The sequence below is a fragment of the Perca fluviatilis genome, chromosome 22, assembly GCF_010015445.1.
Source record: "Perca fluviatilis chromosome 22, GENO_Pfluv_1.0, whole genome shotgun sequence".
NCBI classification, from domain to species: domain Eukaryota; kingdom Metazoa; phylum Chordata; class Actinopteri; order Perciformes; family Percidae; genus Perca; species Perca fluviatilis.
In genome coordinates this window covers 3,757,419-3,776,233 of record NC_053133.1, presented here as the reverse complement: position 1 = coordinate 3,776,233, position 18,815 = coordinate 3,757,419, and the positions used below count along the sequence as shown (strand labels likewise).

At 42.1% G+C, this 18,815-nt stretch overlaps 1 protein-coding gene across 6 annotated transcripts in view; it reads right to left on the bottom strand.

The window, feature by feature from the left end:
- arhgef4 (Rho guanine nucleotide exchange factor (GEF) 4) overlaps window positions 1-18,815 on the bottom strand; it is a 158,992-nt gene that overhangs the window by 97,069 nt on the left and 43,108 nt on the right. Inside the window, exon 1 of one of the 6 annotated variants that reach the window (XM_039790681.1) lies at window positions 14,550-14,657. The exons of 4 other annotated variants lie outside the window; for them this stretch is intronic. In XM_039790681.1, coding sequence (XP_039646615.1) covers window positions 14,550-14,588 — 39 coding nt within the window. In that variant the 5' untranslated portion in view covers window positions 14,589-14,657. Of the gene's footprint in view, window positions 1-2,300; window positions 2,319-14,549; window positions 14,658-18,815 lie in introns of those variants that run through there. One more of the 6 variants, XM_039790683.1, reaches the window with a different exon arrangement.

Sequence of the window (18,815 nt, the reverse complement as noted above, 5' to 3'; positions counted from 1 at the left end):
GCAGAGTCCATGTGGCCCAGGTGATTGGACCATTCTGATGAGAGAAGCATCGGTTAAAACAGTAATACATAAACTAACACCTAACCCTGACCCCACCTCAGTCCAAAGGGCGGGACCAAACCAAAAGAACGCCAACCATTGGTTTATCCATACATGATCCATTCACAGAGTGGCCAGTGTTATTTTCTGATAATTAGTTAGAGGTGAGTGTCTTAAGAAGCTTAAAGGTTTAGCAAAGCTCCCTTTCCAGCAGATAATGGAGTGGCTGATTGAGGCCCAGCACTACGACTCTTTACCACGATTATCCAAGCATGCCCATGGTCCATGTTATTACTCCCTGTAGCAGGTGGACCTGCACTTCTGCCTGAGCACCAAGCTGACTCACAAAAACTGAGATGCTCTACAGAACCAACAACTCACTTAAATGAAAAATAGAAGTTCTTACTTCACCGCTGGTCTGTACCAACATGCATACTGAAGAGTTTCAGATCACACAGTGTTGTATGATTTGAAATTCTTTACTGTGTCTATCGAGTCAGAAAACAAGGGAGTCAATCCAAAGGAAAGTATAAGGGCCGATCCGGGCATATTTGAAGGTAACAGCTTATATAAAGCCGATCAAAATCCCTCCTTTGTGTTAGTTTTTCTACTGCTACACAGCAAGGAAACAGTGTCCAGGGAAACATTGGGATGACATTTAGAACAAAAAATATCGTTGCCCCCAAAGAGGAGTAACTCAGACTGCTGGAGCCTCATATTGGCTTGAGCCGAACTTAAGTGCACATTTTTATATGTGACAGCGGACTTCGTCCCCCAACACTTACATTAAAATTGCTTCTGGAAGGCAACTCTTCGCAGCAAGAATAGATAGAAGGGATGATTAAAGCGACCAGGAACTATTGCAGTTCAAATAGGGACATGCAAATATTGTTTTCAGGAAGACTTGGAAATACATGTAAATCTATACTAATGATGTGTATTTAAAATGTTGTGGTTTTGAAAACACAGTAGTAAAACCAAGAAGAACCTCGTACCAAAGCCTCACAAGGCTTATTTCAGGTTTTGAGAAACCCCAGGTTGCAGGTTGTTAAGTTCCTGCAATGGCAAATGGCATTTCTTGTGCAGTGAGTTTGCGGTTGCATTACGAAAATAACGCTGAAATTATATTCTTTTGCTAATGAACACAAATTGGATTAAGTGTCATTCAATTCAAGGCCAACCGAAAGTTCTTCGACAATACCTCCCTTAATTCCTCCCACACCTGGGTTTTTGTATTGGCAATCGCCGTCGCCGAAGCCCTTCTGGCCCCCCCAGCACAAGTGTCTGCTGCTTCAGAAGACCCCTGTGCCAACAAAAACATATTTCCAAATGGAACGTATATTTCTGATTATTCCTGACTACACTGGAAGAAAACTCAGCAGCAGCAACTGGGAAACATGGTCAGCAGGACAAGCAGGTGTGTGAAACAAATGAAATATGTCACATTGTCGTCTCCTTTCAGCTGCTCTGATCATTCACAGATGCATCAGATCGGAACTATTTAATCTATCCGCCCAGCACTCTGTTTATAGCCAATGACAGCATTTGGTAAATAGAAGTCTACTTTCTTGCAGGGAGAAACATTTACATTTACAAACAATTACAGTGGTACAGCCCTTGAAGATGAACTGAGTGTGACCTCAGAGGGCTGCATAAGTCCCAGACGGAGTTAAGACAACCCAAACACACATGAGCTTGTAAAGTAAACCCTTCTACGCACAAACACACTCTCTGGTCTCGGCGTACACAGTCAGTTGTAGTTCAGCACCAACACCAACAGGCAAACTGAACTGGATGAATGCTTAAAGTAATAATAAGTAAATCTCCTCAGATTAATCACTATACCATGGTGCATTGACAGCTCAGTGAATAACAAGTCAAATTGAATGACGACACAGATAGAAACACAATCTTTAGTTTGGTGTTATGGAATGTTAATACAATATATTAATTCATGACACCTGTGTCTTCTCAGGAAATATGGCAGCATCACTTGTTTGTTCAACTGCCAGATATGCCAATATGTTTATGTTTTGGTTTAACTGCTGTAGACCTCGAGTGGCCATTTGAATAAAGATAAGATAATACTTCATTGTCCCAGTGGGACATTTACCTTGGACATCGCTGTTGTCCTTTAAGAGCACAAAAAAGTACAATTTTAAGAAACTATGACCTCACAATAAGCTTACTATTATTATTACTGGCTTTTCTCCTACTAGAAACAACACTTGCTATACATGACACAAACACACACAGGATACCTTCAGATGAGTCTTTGACCTAGGTTTCCATCTTCCACACCCTTGTCTCGCTCTTCTTTCTCTCTCTCTCTCTGCCTTTCAACTGTTGCCCCGGCATCCTAACGCTCCACAGAGCCAGTGTTTCCTCCTGACGGCCTGGAGACGCCACCCACACCCAGCACGGAGGGAATGTGGACGTGGGTGCTGCAGTCACGCTGGTGTGTCAGGGCCCCGGGAACAGCTGGCTATTGTCCCAACAGGGCTCCACTGAGTTCACACATACACACACCCACATACACACAGTTTGAATGAACACGCGCACTGTATATTGCACACCACCAAGGCTAATCTCTCTCTTCTCCAAGACAGAATACTCCTCGTTCTTCTGCACCGGCTGTGACAGAGCCTTTACCCCCACCACACCCGGTACTGAACCTGACTTCGGCTCCACCCCAAATAAAACTGATCTGATGTTTTCTTTGTGTAGGTTTACAGACACATTAGCAAGTGACTGACATCTGGCCAGCATCAATTAGTCATGCTGATACTTTACAACACTCAAAAGCCAGACACACACACACACACACACACACACACACACACACACACACACACACACACACACACACACACAGAGCTTACCTCTGCCTGGCAGTGGATAGTGTTGGCAGACCGACAACTACTCCCTTCTCACTTTTCTCTCCTTCTGTCTCACCTCAGTCTACCACTGCTCCCCCCATTGCCACTGCTGCCTGCCCCTGCCCCTCCCTCTGCCTTCTCTCTGAGGTCATCCCCCCAATTGTCGCCTACAGTCTTGCATCTCAGCAGAGAGGAGGATGCGGAACCTGATCTCTATGCTGGAGGCTACGTGGAGTAAGGGGGGGGGGGATATGTCACTGTACACCAAAGCTCTACAAAGAAAAACTGGAACTGCTCTGCGGATCAGCTGATGTTAAATAAAAATTCAAGGGAAGCTGAGAGGTCTTATCCAAGACCAGGAACAGCACTAAACTGTGAGGTGATTTTGGCATAGTGGCCAAAGACAGAACTGCAGATTACAAAACCCTTTGGTCCTAAACAGAGACTGTAAAAATAATGGTTAACGCTTCTGGCTTTTAAAAGTGAAGCCAATGTGGAAGTGACCTAATCCTGCATTCTATCTCATTTCCACTGGCTCCAAAAATAAGTCTGTTTCTGTAGAAGTCTATGAGAGAAAATAACACTACTTCTTACTTGATTCATTACCTCAATATATGTTTCATAATGAGTGTATGGTCTCATTTGCTAGTTTCAAGTCTTCTTCAATACAGCATGATGTTCATTTAGTAAATTAAGGTCCCATCCATTTTAATAAACAATAAAGCAGGGGATGATTTAAGGCGCGGCTACACACCAACCTTGCAATCAGAAAAGAGGCTTATAAATGCTAACCATGGCACTGTGGACATTAAAATAGACCTGAACTTGTTTTTGGCTGTTTTGCGTGTTTTCAAAGGTCATCTTCTGATCTGAGTCCTTTAATATTAGGTATTTGTAGTAGTGACTGTGCAATTCAAGTGTTTTAATGAAGCATAATGGGGTCCCTTTGACTTTTGCTCTGGAGCAACAAACAGCGGATTGGAAATGGAGGGTTATACACTGATCCAGTACCAATAATACTACTACTAATACTATTACTACAATACGCAGGATATGCCTAATTCAGACCATCAAGGTACCCTCAAATTCTTGATATATACTGTACTAAATTCGGGATCAATCATATATTCATATTTTCAACATGTATAGTAGAACAAATAATATAAATGTGTGAGTATCAATTAAAGCTTTAGTGCGTAACTTTTTGATATTAATGAATGTCCGTTAAATTCAAGCTATCGCCAAATGAGTTGCTGCAAAGCTAATTAAGACTATCAGCTCCACACAACTCTCTCTGGATTTCTCAGTAGGACTATGTTCAGAAGATTGGGGCGTCTGGCGACTTTCCCGCGCAGAAACTGGAGTGAAGATAATGACCTCTTCTGAAGAGTCCATCATGGTTTTTTAATCCTCCGTGTCCTCCTTGGCTACTAGCAACTGCATCGAGGAGGGCAGTGCGTGGTCAAAGATGGCTTGTATCATGTGGACGCACCGAGAGTTTTGTTGTCATTACTTAGAATTCCTCATGGAGTAGACAGAAACTACACACTATAGCTTTCACCCAGACTCATATGTAATACTAGACTGTTGAGTTGAGGGAGGAGATTTTGGGGGGATTTGTGGTGTTAAGTGTCTGCTTTCCACTGACAACTGGTGCAGTATTGATCAGATTTACCATAAATGGGTCATTAAGATAGCAGTCCTCATATATATGATTTCAAGGCCTTTTAAATTTGAAAAGTTAAACCGAATTTTTGCAGCATAAGGTTTTTCATCCCTCTTTCCACTTCCATTATTTGCCTCATGACAAATCCCATTTGTTGGCATGAAGGAAATTTAAACTGCACACTGTAGTAACCAATTATTTAGGTCAGATGACTTCTGTAACATCTAAATCTTTATCAAGGTAGTGACCCTGGTCTAAGCCGTGTCCCTCAGTGCCACAGCCGGGTCAGCAGGAGAACCTAGCAGTTCTCGGGTATAAAGAGATCATTTTGTGGGTACACACAGGAAACAAAGTGGACGGACTTAATGGGGTCTCCATTTACACCAGCCACTCAATTATTCATGAGCAGGAAAAGAACAGACAAGCTGCTGCTCACAGACACATATGGCAGCAGCCATAGTATGGATACATACACACAAGAGTACCTGGGTGATTTATCCCCTTTATTATTTAATATGATAAAGTTATTGTGGGTTTACCTTCTCTTCAAACTGATGGAATTACATTGAATTACCCATCCCATCCATTGACTAACTTCATTTAAAGCTATAGTGTGTAGTTCCTGTCTCCCCCATGAGGAATTCTAATTAATGACAACAACACTGTCGGCGCGTCCACATGATACAAGCCTTCTGTGATCGCGCAAAGCGCCCCCCCACACTCCTCTTCACAGTTGCTAGTAGCCGAGGAGGACACTGAGGATTAAAAAACCATGATGGACTCCTCAGAAGAGGTCATTATCTTCACTCGAGTTTCTGCGCGGGAAACTCACCGGACGCTAGGGTTGCACGATATTGACAAAATGTGATATTGCGATATTGATTGTGAATATTGCGATACTGATATTAATTTCGATATTTTAAAACATATGTAAAATTACAAAAGTTACGGGAAAACACATCAAAATGTATTCATAACAAATTAAACAGGTTTTCTTACAACACAAGGTTTATTTCAACTCATCATATTTGTCCTATTGGACTGGTCCAACATGAATAAATAAATAAGGACCATGTATACAGAACAGGACATGTTTTACTGGTTGGACAGTATAAAATATATAAATAAAGAGAACAGGACACAACTTTTCTCTTTTCTAATTTGTTCCGTTTAGTTGTCTCTATCCATTTCTTCACTTACACCGTCACTCACACATGTGGTACGCTCCATAGGGGTTTGTCACGTAGAGGCCCCGTGCGCTGACATGCACTAACATGTGCACGTGGCACGGTAACTAGGCAATGAAACATTATCATTATAGCGTTTTAAGCAGGCTCTAAATCAAACACAACTAAGCCACACAGCCAATGGATGGGACGCAGCGCTGCACAAAAGAAAAAAAATATTGCATACTTACGACTAATGATATTGAGTCAATATATCTTGCACCCCTTGATATAATATTGTGCAATGTGATATTGCGATAACGATATGGAGTCGATATATCTTGCACCCCTACCAGACGCCCCAATCTTCTGAACATAGTCCTACTGAGAAATCCAGAGAGATTTGTGTGGAGCTGATAGTCTTAATTAGCTTTGTAGCAACTCATTTGGCGACGGCGGAATGTTCACATTATTTTCACAACCCTATCACCCTTAGAACATTGATATTAGACGTTTCTAGAAAAAAAGGGCAGATTAATCAGCCATCTATTAATATTATCTTTTTGCAGATATATTAGTGTCTACCCATAATTAACAAGAACTTACAGCACAGTACAGAAACACCACAGGGATGTTTGAGGCATGGATGTATAATAAAACTTGGATACAGCATTGGAGGCAGTGCCCTGAGTTGCTCAGTTGCTTCCCCGTATTAAATTACCCGGTTGATCGGCGCTGCTTCGGCACTGTGTGACCCATAGAGCAGGCGCCCTAGAGACCTCCTCTAACTCGAATGGGGAAATGATTTAATCGTGCGGCTCTTCTAGACATTCCAAATGTTATCGGACCGAATGGATCAAATTCTGATTGTAAAACGAGTCATTTCGCAGGGGTTGTGACGCTCAAATAAATGTATCCACTGATTTACAGATGTCTCTTTTGCCATGTAAGTCTATGGGGAAAGACTTTTTGGGCCCCATAGCATCACATAACGGACATGGAAGTTGTAATTCCACAGTTTGGCCGCTACAGTATGTCAAATTGGCTTCAAAGTCTGCCACACTTCATTAATTTTGGTATTTGTCAACTTTGATCAAATTGTTCTATGTTTTTGTGTCTAAGTGACTGATGGGAACAACAATCTCTGACATTGGTCCGGTATTAAGCAAGATCGCTGTAGTCGGCAGCAGTGAAACAAGCTACAATGTAAGTTAATAGGACAATTGCACAGCTTCAGGGTCCTATTGAAGGGTCCCTTCAAAGATAGGCTACACCTTTTTGTTATAGAGTAAGATCCTTTTTGTTTAACATGAAACAGCCCCCAAATCCCCACCACCAAACACGTCAGACTCCATTATTTATGCATCTATTGTGTTGTAGTTAAATGAAAAACGAATTGAAGTGAAGAGGCGTAATGCATTCCAGTGTGGTCCAGCAGAGAGCAGCTTAAACCTGCCAATACTAAACAAAACCCAATGTCATTGCAATGACAGTTTTCATGAGGAAGTGCATAGGAACCTCGGCAGACTATAGTCTCACATTCAGCCCTGCATGCGGGCAATTGTAGCTACCTCGCAGACATCTCTTAGCATTAGCTCATCATCTTCCATGAAACCTGTATTTGTATCATATTTCATTTCATCGCTTTGATTTGTTTTCATTCAGGCATTGAAAATATTCCATACGGGCCACCATAACTCCCACATTGAAAAAAACAAACAAATAACCTTTATTTAAAGATACTATTTGATGAAATATAATGTAGCTGTCTTTGTTTGTGTTCTAGTTTTCTCATGTTCTATGATTCAATGCACACATCATCGTTTGTTGCTTGTAAACCATTCTCTTTGTCTATTTCTCTGTACTGTATGTCACTAACTCTGTGTGTGTTTATGTACTGTCCCTTTGCAGCAATACAAAAAGGAAATCTCCCTCAGTGCTAACAGGCACAGAGGAAAAACCACACCCCCCCCCCCCCCACACACACACACACACACAGAGCCAGCTATGCAGGAATAACAGTTATTAGCTAGAACTTTATATAAACCTTCTATTCTTCCTGAATACATACAGAATTGCTTGTTGAAGATGAACATACAGACCGCATCCGTTTATTGGATTATGGTCTAATCTGCTACTGAACTGAATTAAATTGAATTAAAGAACAAAGCAGCGTGAAGTAGAAGGAAGCCTCTTAAACTGTGCGTGAGACTGAAGCTTGATTGACAGTGCACATCTCAATGATCATGATTATTTCAAATGCAAAAAGAAAACAAATCGTTTCTGATGACTTGTGGGCCGAGCTGATGTCAGTCAACATGAATCGGTGAAAAGGTCAACATTTAGCATTGAGTTTGCCTGAGGACATTTGCTTTGCTAACTGTCCACAGCCTGCAGTGAAAACAGAGCACTCCAGTTTGTAACAAAGGCTTCCATTCACTGCACACAAGACTAAAGAGGCAATATTCTGTCTTACGCTGGAGAAACAGCACATGAACAGCATAGCTAATGAGCTGCAATTTATTCTTTTCAAATGTCAGAATACAGTGGAAAAGCAGACTGCTGATGTAGGAACAGGATCACCAAGAGGACATAGGCACTTCCACAGAAAAACAAGAATGTTTGCTCCCCAGGGCCACCCAATTTGGGGCCTGCGGGCCAAGTCTGGCCCATGCTCCCTTTATTTTGGCCTGCCATGGCGTTTGGCATGCTTATTTTTCTCTTATTTTGAAAGTGCTATAATGACTACGAAAGCCATAATGACTACAAAATGTACATTTTGTGCAGCTAAAAAGTATAAAAAAGTAGGGGTGGGAATCACCAGAGGCCTCACGGTACAATATCATCACGATACTTATGTCATGATATATAATTGCAATTTTAAAACTTATTGCAATATATCGCAGAATCTTTGGGAGTTCAAATATCAACAGTCTTCGCGGAGCATCACTAACTGCACCTTTAGTCTGAGTTTTACAGCAATTAAGTTAAATATAAGTTACGTAAGTATGACTAATTACAAGAATTATGGTATTCTTCAACATCAACATTTATTTTTTGGCCCATGGCCTTCCATCCAGAATTTGGGCACCTCTGCTCTAAACAAACTCCCACAGAGATAGTTGTTCAACATGAGGTGAAGAACACAAAAAAACAACATACAATTTGAATAACATACTGTATGTTTATACGTTACAAGTATAGTATGTGCAGTGAAAGCAAAAGTGGACATAGCAAACTTTTCCTTTTTAATGCCCACACACCGACACACTCTCATCGGCGGTTCGTATGATATCTTACGAAATGACTCATGCACAATGGTTTGTACGATATCTTATGAAATATGACACCGTTACATGACGGTTAAGCTTTGGCACCAAAACGACTGGTTAAGATTAGAAGAACCCATCCCCCACCAACCTCATCCCTATGCGGAATTTAGCGCTCTTATACTATGTCACCTGATTTCCATCTTTGCTACGTCATAACAACTACGGACACTAGCGGTCGCTGCCTTTCAGCAAACGTCAAATGTGGGGCTTGCAGCAATACATACTTGGAATACATAACAATTACAGTGCATTACTTTTTGTAGGTCTGTGTATGAACGGTTCATGAGGACAGCCTGCACACACACACACACGCACACACAGTCCTTTCACTTAACCCAGAGGACACCATGGAAACATGGCACAAAGGGAGGGAGCAGTGAAGGTAGACCTCAGAGATCTGGGTTAGAATACCAATAGCACAGTGTGGGAAAGAAGCAGCCAATAATTACATGTGCTTCCCGGCAGCCCCCCCCCACCCCCACCCAACCCACACACACACACGGTGCTGGAGGGCTGACATGTTATTTGGATTTATTGGGGGTGGGGTTGTGGTTTTCAAAATTAAGTAGCTTATTGGGAGGAGTGACCAAGCAAATAGGAATGCAATAATAAGACATCCCACAAATATGAGTGGTGAAGTGTAGACAATAGTGTTGGCTAACACTACAATATGTTGACTAAAGGCAGGCATCCAATCAAGTGTCAGCTAATAGACTTTCATCAGATTACTGCTTTTTCATGATTCAAGATTCAAGGGGTTTACTGTCATATGCACAGCAAAGACAACTTAGACCATGCAATGAAAAGCTTGCTTTTGCCAGTCGTCCCTACACAACGAACGAAAAGGAGAATAATACAATAAAGCTGAAACAAACAATAACAAAATTATTTTTTTCCTGCATGCCTCTACGATGTGTAATGTTAGACAGCCAATCACAGACATTATTAGATCTTGGTAGAAGCATGCTGCATGCTGATTGGCTCACTGACGCTGATGAGATTTACTCCTTAGGTATTGAAATTGGGTATTGAATGACGAGGCATTTTTCAATACTCAATACTTCAGAGGCAATTCGGTCGGTGCCTAAAAAGTATTGGATTTGGTACCCGGCCCTTTTCTTTACCTTACCTTTTTACCTCATAGCCTACACTAACGAGTGTAGAAGTGGTAACCCTGACCATGACGTGATTGGATTCCCTGATGATACTGCCATCTTAGCTTTAGTGAAAAAGGACAGTGACCTATCGGACTACTTTTTAGAGCTACAAAGGTTTGGTAAATGGTGTGAGGACAACCGCCTTGCCTTGAATGTTAAAAAGATGAGGAAATGGTGTTGTGACCTCAGGGGCATATATCATATATACTATATGAGAGCTCCACATTTGAGCAAACTTGAAATTTTGAGCATATCAAACACTTCATCCTGCATTCTGGTGAATTTTTCTGCAAGGATCTGTGCCTTTTCTGCATCAAGTTATGGTGCAAATGTCTTTATTTATGTAAAGGATTTTATCATTAGATATTTGAGAGGGTTGCACTGGCCAGTTTTGATTAATGGAGGGGTTGTAACCCCCCCACCCCCATCCCCCCTGTTAATTACGCCTATGGGTGCATATGTGAAAGGGGTTCAATTCTGCCAGAAGCTCGCAGACACCCCGGAGCCTGCTTAAAGTTTTTAATCAGTCAGTGTTTACAACAGGGCCGGGGTGAACTCCGGGCTGCTGATGGTTTCATTACACACTCCCTTACACTGAGGATGAAGGAAAGTTTTAATAACTGCTGTGCGAGAAGCATGGCCTGCAAGAAAGTCCCTCACAAATGACAAGTGAGCTGTCCATCAGCCTGAGAGAGCCATGCCCCCCCTGACCCACTCTCACTGCCAAAAACAGTCCCTCTTCACTACATTAACTAGACAGACAGTGACTAACAATGCAGAGTTGCCACCTAAATTCCCAAACTGTGGGAACTCACCACAGGAGTCTGATGAGGCCTGATTTATTTTGCACCTTTCTCAGCAGCTTACCTTTACCTTTTTAAAATGAACAAGTCCTGGTCAATGTGTTCTGAGTTTGTCACACCACAGTAACATGTTTTATTATCCACGCAGCCAAATTTGAATGACTAAATACAAGATATAACATTAGGTTTCAAAATTGTGAAAACAAAAAAAAAAGGCTGAAGGCACTGAGGCGAAGAACGAGCCAATGCCATGGGCTGCTGCACATCAACGCCTTGTTGCAGCTGTGTTCGCTGGCACATAAGCTAAAAGTAAGACACGCACACACCCCGAGCTGAAGAACGAATGCTGCTCCACGGCATTTGTCAGCAGCTAACCCAGCGGCACACAAAGTCTGTGGTAGGACAGCACACACACCACCTGAGCCGAAGACAGGTGCAGACAGACTTACAACCAATCAGAGCAATGAAACTAGACGTAGCGCTGAGCGATGGACAAATGTAAACAGACTACAGTGTGCAGAGTAGCATCAACACGTCTGTGAACGAGACATTTAAAACACTGTTGTGACTATTCATTTTGAAAGAGCAACGGCCAATGGGGGAACGCCAACTCGACCGCCTCTTTGCCTAACTCCATCACTGACTTCGACCAATGGCGAACTTCATAACTCACTTCGACCAATGGCGTACCTTCATCACTGACTTCGACCAATAGAGACGGAGCGCATTTAAGTCCTGCCCCCGCCGGGGCGAAAACAACTCTCCATTGACTTGGATTGCGTGGTTTCCTCCTCGTCAATTTCGTCTGCTAGCAAACAACAGAAAAATGCTGCTGTGTGGTGATATTCACTACCAACAGGGTAAATAACCCATAACTTAAGTTTTTATAAGCTGCCGAACTAAAAAAGATTTGAATATTTGACTTTGTAACAACATGCTCGCGTCAAAACGTGGGACATAACGTTAGCTTAGTGTCAGGATCCCACAGTCTCCCCATTCTCTCTGCTGATTCCTGAAACTAAGAAACACACACACTAGCTGACTCTTTGCCCTCCCTCTCCACACCAACTTTGGTCTCTGGTTCTGACCTGTGACATTGCCTTATACCCTGTATCCAATTTTGTTTTCATAAAAGCTCAGTTTTTCGGGCCAGCAGCTTATAAAAACTTAAATTATGGGTTGTTTACCCTGTTGGTAGTGAATATCACCACACAGCAGCTTTTAGGCATGTTTCTGATGTTTGCTAGCAGACGAAATTGACGAGGAGGAAACCTTCCAGTAATACAAGTCAATGGAGAGCGGAGAGTTGTTTTCCCACCTGGTGGGTGTTGCTTTCAGAGTATCTTTATGGCGTAACTTCATCATTGACTTTGACTAATGACGTAACTTCAGCACTCACTTTGACCAATGGCGTGACTTCATCACTCACTTTGACCAATGGCGTAACTTCATCACTGACTTTGACTAATAGCGTAACTTCCTCAATGACTTCGACCAATGGCGTAACTTCATCACTGACTTTGTCTAACGGTGTAACTTCATCATTGACTTTGACCAATGGCGTCCCTTTATCACTGACTTCGACCAATGGCGTAACTCCATCACTCCAGCTCCTAACAGGCCATGATGTACACTGAATGCCTTGATTGATTGGTTTCAGTTTTTTGGGGTTAACAAATAGACACAGACAGAAACTCAACATACTTCAGGGATGAGGGTTATCGTTCATTATCCATCATGGTCTCAACAAAAAGTAGCTGTTTTCATTTGCGGCACACCACTCTCAGGCGTCCATATATCTACTTGCCTCCGTCTGCCCTCTGACAGGCTCTTATAACAGAAGACCCTCCTGCTTGAAGTTTGGCAACCAATCAATAATGACAGAGGACAACATGTGGCCATGACATATGGGTCAAGCTCCAAAAACACTGGATCCTACATTTTACAACTTGATAGCATATGCCTGTGTCCAGGAGGGTTTGTATGGATACGGGGGTCTTTTTGACTCCACACCTCCAGTTTGTGATGCAGGCTTTTTGTAAATGCTCATCTCAAGTCCAATACTACCTAATCCTGTTTACTTTATTAGTTGTGCTTTTTGTGAGTGACAATGGACATTGATGAAATATGAGTCGCTCATCATAGGTATCAACTCACCACTTTGTAGACTCTCCTCCTGTCAACTCTGCTACAAAGTTTTCAAATGTTAAACTGAGTAATCACCAAGGAAAAGGTGGAGAAGATGGACACTAGCTACAATCCTGAGCACATGGACAAGCAATACCATCCCTACACCCATCTCCACTCTACAACAAAGGGGCACCGAGGCAAGTGTTGAGCAATTACATCCAGGCTCAATTCATGGATCTTTTGTGTTGGGTATCCTGCTGGCCAGTGTTAAGGCGTTGGATGGTAAGCTGGGTGGTCTCTGTGCCCGGCCCGCATCGGTGTCCAGCTGGTTGTCGGGAGCGGCGGTGTCCTTTGTTCCGCAGAGACTTGGCTTGATTTCTGGAGTGCCGGATGGCGCCGTTCAAATCTTTTTTCTGTGTGCCGATGGGCGGCCAAGTTGAAAGGGCTGACGTAATTGCATTTCACTTGAGTTGAACGATTATCTTTTATTTTTAGGGGATACACCTCTAAATATATATATGTAATTATATATACATATTTACATATATGTATATATATATATATATATACATACACATATATATGTGTATGTATGTATGTGTATATATATATATATATATTTATTTATTGCTAAGGCCATATGCTCAAATAAAAATGTAACAAAAAATTATTTAAAATGTAATACAATAATTCATAACAACTCTTTTCACCAGCCATTTGCTGACGACAAAAAGAAAAAACACTAGATGGCAGAAGGGTATTTTACAACCATATTTAACGCACCACAACCTTAAGAACAGAACTCAAACGCAACACTAAATCCTGTGTTGTTTATCCAACAACTGCAGCATTGTGTCCCAAATGCAGCTAGTCTGCTCTGTGTCTTTAGCTGCAGACTGTTGTCTGGAATCCTTTCCAGTGAAATACAGTCATACTTCACACTGTTCAGCTATCAGCATTTTAACCTTGTTGCCAGCTAACGTTACTAGCCAACGGTAGGCTAAGGTTATTTCCTATGTAATGTTAAGTAGCGTCACACCCTAGCCTGTTTAAAAATTGCATCATGATTCTTTTTTTTTTATATATATCTCAACTGGTTGTAATCTTTACAGATTTAAATTGATTTTTAACCGATTCACGATGCATCGTTACATCACTACTGACCAGCGTAACCTATCAGACAACACTATGATTATCCTACTGTGCAAAATGATGACAATGACATGTAGTAATGACAAACAAAAGGAAATGAGGAAGTAAGTTCTGCACGGCATGACACACTCCACGTCCCTCTGTCAGGCCGTGAAGTTAAACTATACAATGAAGTACTAAGAGCTGAATCTTTCTATTCAGCAGACTTAAAGGAAGAAAGCTTACCTGGAAGATAGCGTGGAGGAAATACATAATACACAGCATTTTTGAAGAATTCCGTCAGAGAGAGACGGACATATAGCCGTCTTGCCTCTCCTCTACCCCCCCCACCCCTCCCTCCACAGTAGTGTGCTTCTGCACAGCTCCTGTACAGATCTCTGGGTCTGTAGAAGCTTCAGCGTCACAACCTGTGGCTATTTTTAAACAGACTTAATCCTGATCACTGAGATAGAGAGAGAAAGAGAGAGAAAGAGAGAAAGAGAGGGAGAGAGAAAGAGAGAAGAGAAAAGGAGAGAGGGAGAGAGGAGAAAGTCCTGCCACAGGAGTTTACTGTGACTTTACTGTACATTCTGAACTAAGGACACCAAAGATTAGATCTTTGGTGCATATACAGTAGCATGTAGGGCTGGGACGTCCTTTTGTCCCGATTCTATTCTTTCATGATACGTGGGCACCGATTCGATTTGTATTGCGATTCGTTAGCATTTCTTTTCCTTCTTTAAAGGGATACTTCACCGATTCAGCATTCAGCTTTGTATCAGTAGAAACCCGATAGTATTTCTGAATGACCGTGCCTCCCTCCCTCATGTCCCCCTGAGACGAGAGATTTCTGCATTTGGGGCCTGGAAAAAATCTTCCGATGACGTAAAATGACGATTTTTGCGTCATTGGAAGATTTTTGGGCCAGAGGCAAAGGACTACAGCCAGTAGTAGGATCTACTTCCGCGTTTCAACCGCCAACACGCCACAGGGGTTGGACTGCCGAGTTCGGCCGAGGTATTCGAATGAAAACGACTGTCAGCCATCTTGAATCTTCGCTAAACAGGCTTTCGGTTTTCAGCAGAAAACATTTACAACAATTATCTGCATTCAAACTACCGGACGGTGTACCACCGGGATACATCGGTACAGATCGGAGAATATGGAGGAAACGTTATTACAGACGCAATACCGGCACACTACGTGAGCTTCGCCCGTACGGAGACCAGCGGTGTCGCTCAATGCCGCTAGCGGCTAGGGGACATCCTCATCGGCTAGGTGGAAAGCTAACGCTAGCTGTCCACCTGTCCCAGCCATCCTGCTTGCAAGTGTCTGCTCATTAAACAACAAGCTGGACTACATCTTCCTTCAACGAAACTCCTGCTGTGGTTTTGTTGTTGTGGAAACATGCCTGAACAACAGTGTACCGGAACCGGACTATCCAGCTACCAGGCTGCTCTCCCCGGCCCGTGGAGGTGGGCTGTGTTAAACGGACTGGTGTAGAAATAAAATCCAACTAGCTACTGCTAACTGCTGATGGAGCTTGTGACTGTTAAATGCCGACCATTCGACATTCCACGCTAATTCACGGCTGTGTTTATACTCTGTGTTTAGCTACACCAATGCTAGTATGCGTTAGCTGAACTTTACGGATCCTGCTTGCAAGTGTCCGCTCATTTAGACCACAAACTGGACTACATCCAACTTCAACGACACTCCCCAACGAGTGCGTTCAGAGACTTTGTGTTTTTGTTGTGGAAACATGCCTGAATAGTGTAACGGACTGTCCAGCTACCAGGCCTGCTAGCCCGAGCTGCAGAGATGCTCTGTCGCCAGGTAAAAGAGGGGGCTGTGTTAACACCGAGTGGTGCAGAAATGTGGTGATTTCTATCCATTTAACTGCTAACTGCTGGTGGAGTTTGTGACTGTTAAATGCCGACCATTCTACATTACACACTAATTCCCGGCTGTGTTTATGCTCGGTGTTTACAGCCCACCAAGCGTAATGCTAGTAGCGCTAGCTGAACTTTACGGAGCCTATAAAGTGTGTGTACTAAATGTAGCCTGTTTCGTATGTCGTTTTTATATAATGTCGTTTTTATATATGTTAAATGTGTAACACCACTTGAGTCACGATGAAACGTTGTTTCGTGTATATGGTTGAAATGACAATAAAACACGCTTGAGTTGAGTTGAATGCCTCTGTCGGTCTGTCAAGCGGTAGGCGTGGCTTGGGAGTGGACTCAAAGCAACGAAGCAGGTGCATTCTGGGATTTGGTGTTTCCACATTTTCTGGCTTTTCTCGGCCTAGAAGGCACCGATTTCAATTTTTTTTTCACATTTCTACTACATAAGTGACCCAATTTAAAGATATATTCAGCTTTCCAGCGGTGAAATATTCCTTTAACAAAAACAAAAGGTTGAATGATAGACTTCTAGAGACAATATATCCATGGCCGTCAGTTTGGTTTGAAATGTGCTCGGGACAGAGACGCATTCCGAAGTGCATTTTCAGAAGTGCTGGGTACAATGAAGCATTCTTTTTTTTCTCTTTTGTGCAGGTCATGTTTTGAAAGACGCTGTCCTGTAGCTTACTAATGTAAACAAATAAAAATGTATACAAAAATGTAATGATGTCCGACACGTTTTATGAAGACAAAAGCCTTTTCAAAAAGCATTAGACATATGACCCACTATGTTCTGCTTCATGTATCCAAGTACCATGTTGACAATGTGACATGACGTGACATCAGACTCAGAGAGAGGAGCTACGAAAAAGAAAATAGGCCTGGCCTACCATAGGCTACGTGTTGAACTTCAGTGGGCAAATGTGTGGCTATGTCTTTTGCTAATATTTTTGATTTAATTCCCAGTACAATTTGACCATATCTACACACAACAACTTTTGCAAGTTCTTTCGCCAAGATCGAAAAAGGAAAAATGTGTGTCGCACAGATGAACGCTATATCACACCATGAGCTGACTGCTCTCAATTCACAACAATATGCATCCATCCAATCTATATCAGACATTCTGACCAAAACTTGAAAGCAAGCAATCCCCATCATAACACGTGCCTTTAAATGAGCCGTCAGGACTGTAATTGTGATGTCACAAATATAATATATATATATATATATATATATATATATGCTACAGTGCCGTTACGGTCGTTCCCCAGCTGCAATGACAGTGCAGAGAGAGAAGATGAAAATGCTGACCAATCAGAGCAAATTGGGCTTTTTTCGGGAGGGGGGCTTTAAGAGACAGGCGCTAAAATATTGAACATTAAAGCATTTAAACGTGTTCTAGTAGAAACCCAAAATACAAGTATAAACGTGAAAATGCACATTTTTCCGTTCACAGTTTACTTTTTCATAACAGCTCACAAAACAAAACAGCAAACTTGTCCCACAGCCATCAGAAACCAAACCAGTGATTGCCTAAAAAAAGTGGCTCCCGAGACCAGTGGCTCACTCAGCTCCTCTGTCAGTCATCATCTTAAACCCATCCCATGTGAAATAAATGGTTGTGATTGGTCCGCCCAGGGCCAGGTCGGCTACAGATCTGTCTGAAACGTGAGGGAGGCCAGACGTATCTGCCAGAGCAAATGGACATGAGCTTGCAGATTTGTCTGGTTTCCAGGCTAATTGAACTGCTGACCCATGCTGACCCTGACCCTTGTGTATGACACACTTGTGAAGTGGACTATTCTGTTTTCAGACCAAATTGGGAGCCAAACTAGAAGCTGCATTCATCAGTTTTCTGGCTAATGGATGGAAACACTCAAAACAAGCTGAGAGACTCTTACTGTCACCTCAATTTTTTATTTTTATTTTGTGTTAGCAAACAATTGTCTGTGTGCACATAGAAATAAACCAGAAACCTAAAATAAACCGTGAAAAAGAGGATGCGGTGTCCAGTTGTGAGAGTCAATCTGTCAAATACATGCCCAGGGGCATTTATGCAGACTGTTCACAGGTCTTTTTCGGACTGCTTACACAGGTCTGGACACTTTTTTGGACTGCTTACAGCCGCAATAGCCGGTAGATCTCTGCAAGATGACTCACTTCAAAAAGGGTTGAAAATCAGCAACTTTTCCTCTTAAGCATTTAGCTTAGCACAGCGCAACCATAAACAACACTGGCATGACCGCAAAACTTCACGCCCGGTTTCAAAAAAAGACGCCAACGCCCATATTGCCAAACTCGAGGCTTCAAAACAGCAGTCCACTAACTAATGGGTGATGTCACTGCTGCTACATACAGTATTTTTTACAGGATATTTGGATTTTGTATAAAAGTTCCCCTTTGGAATTTATGAATTTGGGGTGAACGATTTGCGCGAAAAAAAAATCTAATTGCGATTTTTTTTGCCAGATATTGCGATTACGATTCAATACGCGATAAAAAAAAATTCAAAAATTCAAAAATTCTATATTCTATATAATCTATATTCACTGTGTATCAGATAAAACATGTCATGGGGCATTAAAACATGAGACACCATCAA